This window comes from Caenorhabditis briggsae, assembly GCF_000004555.2.
Source record: "Caenorhabditis briggsae complete genome, chrIV, whole genome shotgun sequence".
Taxonomy (NCBI): Eukaryota; Metazoa; Nematoda; class Chromadorea; order Rhabditida; family Rhabditidae; genus Caenorhabditis; species Caenorhabditis briggsae.
In genome coordinates, this window is record NC_013487.2 from 13,931,130 (window position 1) to 13,939,240 (window position 8,111).

At 37.1% G+C, this 8,111-nt stretch overlaps 2 protein-coding genes across 2 annotated transcripts; both read left to right on the forward strand.

Annotated features, from left to right (window-relative positions):
- Positions 1–773: 773 nt before the first annotated feature.
- CBG15631 lies at positions 774–4,812 on the forward strand (the record flags this gene model as incomplete). Its single annotated transcript, XM_045236160.1, has 10 exons — positions 774–1,046; positions 1,136–1,360; positions 1,673–1,846; positions 1,987–2,153; positions 2,197–2,289; positions 2,465–2,836; positions 3,303–3,526; positions 3,814–3,888; positions 4,588–4,642; positions 4,692–4,812. The coding sequence occupies 10 exons, from the start codon at positions 774–776 to the stop codon at positions 4,810–4,812; spliced, it is 1,779 nt and encodes a 592-aa protein (XP_045095755.1).
- Positions 4,813–4,977: 165 nt separating this feature from the next.
- On the forward strand, positions 4,978–6,233 carry Cbr-cks-1 (the record flags this gene model as incomplete). The annotated part of the gene is made up of 2 exons (XM_002640719.1): positions 4,978–5,133; positions 6,105–6,233. 2 exons carry the CDS (start codon positions 4,978–4,980, stop codon positions 6,231–6,233), a joined length of 285 nt encoding a protein of 94 aa, XP_002640765.1.
- Positions 6,234–8,111: the final 1,878 nt, after the last annotated feature.

An 8,111-nucleotide genomic window follows, 5' to 3' on the forward strand; every position in this document is an offset into this window, starting at 1 on the left:
GTAAATTTTTCAAAAATTCTCAATTCGCTGCCGAACTTTGTTGGCTGAGTATCACAGTTTTAAACGATGAGCGAAAATACGCGCGTTGCAACCCGTTGATTTTTAAGAAATAGATCATGATCTAGTTCAAACCCGCGTTCATTTTAAAATTATTAAATTTCTTCTGGCCTACGAGTTTGCTGGGGCGCTTTTTCTCACCCCCTCGCTTGAACCCAAGTGGATCCCAGATCTGTAAGAAAATACCTGGAAAAAACCTGAAAATATCAAAATTCTGAATTTAAAAGAATTGGAGAAAAAAATTTTTTGGGAAAAGAACATTTTATTCGACAATATTCAAACATTTTCAAGACAAACAACGAGAAAAAACAATCAATGCAAAAATTCACATCGAAAATCCGATTTTAGACCGAAATCTGCTTTTCGACAATTTAAGTGGTTCACGGGCTACATTACTGCAAGTTTTATACATTACTTTATTGAAAAAAAATTTTGCTTCAAATTTCAAGTCGATTCTCTTTTTTTTCTTTATCGAAAATCTTGAAAAATCTCGAAAACCCGCGAAAAAATCCCCGAATCAAAAAGATTTTTTAAAGGCGCACACCCTTTCTTCCCCGGCGGGTCTCGCAGCGAACGCGCATAATTTGAATGCGAAAAGCGCGCGAGCGCGTTTTTCGCACTGTTTTCCATTGATTTTGCCTCTTTTTCCCCGTTTTCTGTATCATTTTTCCTCGTTTTTCTGTACCATTTCTCATTCCCTGTGCATTAAAAACCCAATGAACTCACCAAAACCACCGAAAAACCCCCGAAATTCGCCGAAAAAATCGGTGGAATCGGCGAAAAATAAAGAAAGAGGTCAACCGAGGAAATCGCAAGCGGCGAAGCCAATAGAATTGTTCGTAGAAACCGCGAGAAGTCGGATAGGATTCCCGAAAAAAGGTCCAGGGCGAAAATCGAGATATACGTCTATATGCCTCTACGGATGCGCCTTTAATCCATATGCCTATCCAGAACACAATCAATTGGTTGCAGTCTGTGGAGAGACAAATGTAAGTGCTCAGAAAAAATTTTAATTTGAAAAGTTCGGATTTTTTCAAATTTTCACTAAAATTTTTTTTTCAAAAAATCATTTTTCCAGGTCCACGTATTCAAAATCACCGACGCTGACAAGCTCGAACACATCTGGGCGACCTCTTTCGAGCCATTAGGAATAGCTACAGATCGCAAGGAGATTCTCTACTCGGTCGCTTGGGCCTATGACACCTATGAGGCTGATCATCATCGTCCCGCCCATAAAATCGTCGCTGGAGGCGTTCTGGGACATGTATATGTCATCGATTTGAAGACCAAGAATTTGGATAATGTAGGTTTCATCAGAATCCTGAAACTTGAAGAGAAAAAGTGCGAAAAACGCTGAAAATCGAATTTGACCTAATTTAGTCTAAAAATGCCCGAATCTGAAATTAACCATTTTCAGACACAAAATCAGCTCCAAAAGCCCCGAAATCAGTCTGAAACTATAAAAATCCGGCCAAAATCATCGAAATTCGGTCAAAAACGCTGAAATTTAGTCTGAAAATTCTCGAAATTAACCATCTTTCGACCCAAAATCAGCTCCAAAAATCCTAAAATCAGTCAGAATCCTCTCAAAATCGCCTAATATTTGATTTTTCAGACCCTCCGAAGCTTCGGCGGCGATATCAACGACATTCGTGTGAATCCCGCCGATTCGAACCTCATCGCGTGCGCTTCCGGCGATCAATCGATTCGAATTCATCATATCAGAAATCAGTCATGCCTTATCACCATCGGCGGACCTCTGAGTCATCCGTCAGCTGTTCTCTCAGTGGTTAGTTTTTTCTAGGGGCACTAGGCAGTTTTTGGAGGCTAAAAATGCTGAAAATCGGCATTTTTTCGACTTGATAGCTCCCAAAAATCCTATTTTGCGACCCCAAAATACTCTAATTTCCCGAAAATCGCTTATTTCAGGACTGGAACAGCGATGGTAACACTCTGATCACTTGCGGATTCGATCATCAACTCATGTCGTGGGACCTATCCGTCAATCCAGCCAAAGAATGGCTCGATAAGACGTGTGACGAGCTGAAGAATGGAAAAAAGAATATATTTTTCCAGTCTAGCAGTGACGGAGACAGGTAGGATATTGCCAATTTTAGAGTTCATGGAAATTGGTTACAGATCGACAAATAATATAAAAATCACGAAAAAAATCGGCGAGGATACTGACAAGGCGTTTCTGAAGGAGGTTCAAGAAGAATTGCATCGTCCACAGTGAGTTTGGAGGGATTTGTGGCGTAGAAAATGCCGAAAAATGAAATTCTAGGCAATTTTTACTTTAAAATGTGAATTTTTTGTTCTTATACCGAAATTCTAAGTTTTTTCAGCCCCAAGCAATCCAAAAATTAGGGGTTTTCAGCTTCTAGAAACTCGAAACCTCTATTTCCAGCGATAACACCCTCAATATCTATGCTCCATCTGCTGTAATCACTGATCTCCACTCGGACTACATGGACTGTGTTCGCTTCTTGCTCGATTCCGAGCTATTCCTATCCAAAGGTAGTGGATGTGACCCCCATTTGAATATTAGTCGATTTGGATTACCCAAAGGCATCAAAACGTTCCCAGAGAGAAGATCCGTCCTAGAACCTGAGCAATCTGTGACCAATTACGCGTGGTACAAGAATCCAGAAGGATGGTCATGGTACCATAAGTGTGCCATTGATCCGATGAGAAAGTTTATCGGTTGCGCTGGATCCGGTGGAACGCTGTTCTTTTTTAAAATTGAGGCCGAGGCGCCGACGGCTGAAAATCATGAACCGTAAGTCTCAAAATGTCCAAAATCGACTAAAGATCCCCTAAATTTGACTAAAAATAACTCTAAATTCGTCGAAAATGAGTTAAAAATTATTTAAAAACGGTCTAAATTCTGTCAAAATCGAAAACCCCGAATTGGTCTCAAATTACTCAAACTTGACAAAAATGGCTTCAAATTCATCAAAGTTGGATCGAATTCGGTCAGAAATGGTCTCAAATTTACCTAAAATGATTCTAATACGGCTAAAAATGGCCTGAAATTGTCTTGAATTCGTCTAAAATGGCTCATAGCAGGCTAAAAATGGTCGAAAATCGACGAACGTTGGTTTAAAATGGATCTAAAATGACTGAAAATAGCTTCAAATTCGTCTAACATGACTCAAATTTGGCTAAAAATGGGCTCAATTTTGCTGAAAACGACTGTTTTAGCCCAATTTGGCGCTGAAAAACCCAGAAAATCCAATTTCCAGAGTGCACAAATTGAAGTTAACCGACGGCGGAAACGTTCGAAATGTGGATTTCTCGCCGTGTGGCCGTTATGTCGTCGCAACGACTTCTGATGGATACGTCGTTCGAATGGACAGAATGCTCAGTGACGATGTGAGGATTTTTCGAAACGATCCGGATTTTTCATTTTTGAGCTATCGAAAAACCGATTTTAAGGGGTTTACCCTTCAAAATATGCCCAGAAAATGTTGATTTTTCACTTTTATTCGAAAAAATTGGCTTAAAATCCACATTTTCAGCCTTAAAAATCCCAATATAGGCAAATTTTTTGTTAGCTCCGCCCCTCTTTCGCTAATTCCTCCTCTATGTTAAAATTTTAAAATTTTTTAGGAAAATCGAAAAATCGGCAAGCTCCGCCCCTTTTCTCGCTTATAGCCTCTATTTTTTTTTCTTCTTTTTTCTCTGAAATCTCTCTTCACACTCTCTCCTTATAACCCAAAAAATCCCAAAAATTCAATTTTTCCTCTATTTCAGCGCTAATCATGTCGTCATCCCCATCAAAATCGTCTCCAGTTGCTCCCCTCACGATCACCAATTATAGCTTCATTCGTAAGTTTTCGAAAATTGCGAAAAATCGATTCTTTGAAGGCCAAAATACCAATTTCCAGTCGAAAAATAGCGATTTTTGATGATTTTTGACCTAAAAAGGCCTTTTTTGAGATTTTTGAACCCAAAATTGAATCAAAAATTTTTATATTTTCTGATAAAATCGATTTTAGGGTGTTTTTCACTCGAATATCCCGAAATTTTCAAGCTAAAGCGCTCTAGGATCATTTTTTATCTGCAGATTTCTCGAAATTCGAAAATCGCACTTAAAAATATGGAGTTTTAGTATTTTTCACCCAAAAAAGCCCCTTTTTTGAGATTTTCAAACAAAAATTTCAAAATTCTCTCGAAATAAGCTTTTTCCAGCCGAAAAATATCAGTTTTTGACGATTTTTGACCCAAACAACGGTTTTTTTTTCAAGATTTTGGAGCTAAATCCGTCCAGACCTACTAAAAGTAACTAATTTGTTAGACGAAAAATATCCATTTTTGATGATTTTTGACCCAAAGAAAGGCCTTTTTTGAGGTTTTTATCCCCAAAATTTCACAAAATTCAGTTCAAAATTCGTATATTTTCTGGAAAAATCGATTTTGTGACATTTTTGACCTCAAAAATCTGCATTTTTTGAATCTGAAACGCTCCAGGCTTCTCTAAAACTCAAAAATTTGAATTTCCCGCTCAAAAACCATTAAATATTCCAGTCGCCGCCGATAATCACCTCCAAAATGACCAAAAGAAGACGTTTCTCAATGTAGAGTGGGTTTTCCCTCCGAATTTTCAGCTGCTAAACCCCAAAACTTTGCAGATACGAGTACCAAAATTCCACGCATCACGCCCAGATTCCAATGCACAAGGACGAATTTGCTGAAATTCGAGGCGATTTGAATTCCAGTCGAATTGTGGACCTGCTGAAATCGAAACACTAGCTTTTTTCCCTTTTTTCGCCGTTTTTATCGTTTTTCCGTATATTTTGTCACTTTTCTCGCTCGCTTTTACCGTATTCTTGTCAAATGATCAAATAAAATCTAACCCGAACTTTCAGATCGCCGTCGCCCCGCCCCCTCAATTCCAGCCCGGTTTCTCTACACAAAATGACGACTGGATCAAATGATTTCTACTATTCGAACAAGTACGAGGACGATGAATACGAGTATAGACACGTTCATGTCACCAAGGATGTCGCCAAACTGATTCCAAAGAATCGTCTGATGTCGGAAACCGAATGGAGAAGTCTCGGAATTCAGCAGGTGAGAGCTGAAAATGAGTGAAAATATCCCCAAAATTCGGCTAAAACTGCGATTTTGGGCTCAAAAATTCTTAATTTTTAGTTTCATGAGCTAGAAATTGTCTGAAAAATCGTTGAAAAACGCATCAAAAAACTGATTTTTCGCCGAAAACGTCCTCCAATTTCAGCTGAAACTGAGATTTTTGAGTCTGGTGGCTTAGAATTTCCATTTTTTTGACGTTTTCTAGGCCACCAGAAGTGAAAATACCAATATTGAACGTCGAAAAAAGAGAATGTTAAGATTTTTTGAGCTGGAATTTGTCTGAAAACTGTGGAATTTTCGTAGTAAAAATTTCGAATTTTTAAAAGTAGACACCATTTTTTATCGAAAAAATTCTCAAAAATCGGCTGCAAGTGAGATTTTTGAGTCTGGTGGCCTAGAATTTCCATTTTTCGACGTTTTCTAGGCCACCAGACGTAGAAACGACTATTTTTTGCCGAGTTTCAGACCTAGAACCAGTTCTAGCCCATAATTTTTGTATATAGCGGCCTAGAAATGGGACATTAATTTTACCAAAAATGATGGCCTAGGAAATCCATTTTGATAAATTTCTAGGCCATTTGACCTAGAAATTCGATTTCTAGGGATCCATAGGCCACGATTGAGTTGATGGCCTAGTCCTGGATTTCTAGGCCACGTCACGTTTTGTGATAAACCCTTTCAATTTCATGACACGAGTGGCCTAAAATTACACGGTTCAGGAATTCAAGGCCACGAATTTTGAAGAACGTGGCAGAGAATCCCAAAACTAGGTCACGAGATTTTACGAGAAAATTTGATGGCCTAGGAACTCAATTTTCATGATTTCCTAGGCCATTTGTCTATGTGGCCTAGAAATTCGATTTCTAGAATTTTCTAGGCCACGTTGACTCAGTTGGAAAATCCTTAACTTCGCATCGTTGCTCAGCCTTCAATAACTAATCACTTTTCAGTCTCCCGGATGGATTCACTACATGATTCATGGACCAGAACGTCACGTGCTTCTCTTCCGTCGGCCATTGCCAAACGCTCAGAAGACAGTTCGAGGTGGTGGTGGAACGTCTGCTGTTGGAGTTCGCTAGAGGGATTGATTTCTGCGTCTCTGATTCTGATCTCTCTCTCTCTCTTATCACAATCATTTCGTTGTCTTTTCCCCCCAATTTTTAAGCAAAAATGTGTGAAATTTCATCTCCTCTCATCCACATTTTTCCTTTTTTCCTCTTTTTCTCTAATTCTCTTCTCCCTCTCTCAAATCTAATTTGGGGGATGTTCATATAAGCCCCGCCCACCTCTTTTTGTTTGTTATCACTGAAACATTTGTAAAATGGTACCATCACCTCCAATTTTTTTCACTTAAGCCCCGCCCCTCCTCATATCCACATTTCCACAAAAATAACACTGAGAATTATTCGTGTTTATATCTATAAATAAACTCTGATCTGCATGATGGCTGCTCCCCCTTTTTTAATCAATTTTATGTCGTTTTTTTTTCTCCTTTTTGGTTCCAATTGAATTTTTTATGTCTTAGTATTAGGGGCAATTTGGGAATCTAATTGGAATTTTTCTTCTTTTTTGCATTTTTTGGTGACCTATCTTTTACATTTTTCTAGGCTACCAAAAAATCCAATCATTGTAATGCCCCCTTTTCCACCAAAATCGGGTTAAAAAAGAGCCGAAAAAATTGGAAATTCCGAAAGCGCTCTTGAAAAATTTGAGGATCGCCTTGAAGCCAAAAAAGAGTAAAAAATAGAAAAAAAGGGAAAGTGAAGAGTCTCAACCACCAATTTTCAGCTTCCGTTTTTTGTTTATTTTTTTGCTTTTTTTGGTTTTTTGGCTGAAAATTCTATTTTTTAAGATTTTCTAAGCTATTTTGGAGGCCTAGAAATCCGCAGAAATTGGATTTCTAGGCCACCAAATTCAAATTTCAAAATGTGATATTTTTCTTCAAAAAGTTGTAAAAGGGAGTTGTTTCAATTACATTTTTAACGATTTCAATGATTTTTCAGAAATTTTTGAAAAACTACAGTAACCCAACTATACGAATTTTCCGCGAATATTTCAAAAGTTACTGTTTCAAAAATTTTTAAATAAAAAACAAAAAATATATAATCTATTGGTATTTCGTTAACGTAGTTGAAATTAATTGTGCACCGAACTACAGTAATCCGAAAATGTGAAGTTTAGAAAAATGACGGATTTCTGAATTTTCGAATTTTTGAAATTTTTGTGTTTCAAATGTTATTCAAAACTTTTTGAAATCGTTAAAATGGCAATTCTTGGGACATACGATTTCTGAGTTACAAAACTTTCTGTTTCAAATATTATTCAAAAAATTTTTTAATCGTTGAGAATTCAATTCTTGATACTAAGTTTGTTGTAGACCAGCGTATCCTTTCGACATGACTTCGAGAAATTTTTCGAGACGAATTCGAATTCATCTTGAAGTGGTGGCCTAACTTTTGCAAGTTTGGTCTTCTAGGCCATCACGTCAAAATGACAATATCTAATTTCGAATTTTTCTGTTTCAAAAATTATTCAAAAAACTTTGAAATCATCAAAAAAGCAATTCCCGGTCGCTAATTCGTTGTAGACTGACTTAATTTACAATTTCGTCAAAAAAAGCTTTGAAAAAAATTTTCTGTTTCATGAAAACTGGATAATTCTTAAATCAGAAAAAAACTTCAATGCACAAGTGTACATACTGACTTTTTAGAGAAAAATAACTGGAATCCGGAATTCGGTGTCGTTTTCGAATGTTTCACTTTTTTGAGATTGATTTTTTAAAAATTATTTTCAAAGTAATCCACTACAGAACCGCAAAAAAGTTTCTTTTTTTTGTATTTTTTAGTGAAAAATATGCAGATTTAAAGTCCGAAAAAAGTATTCCAGGATTTTTCTATTCGTCTGAAAATTTTAGAGTGTCCTAATCAAAAATAGAGCTTCATTTTTGTATTTGACAA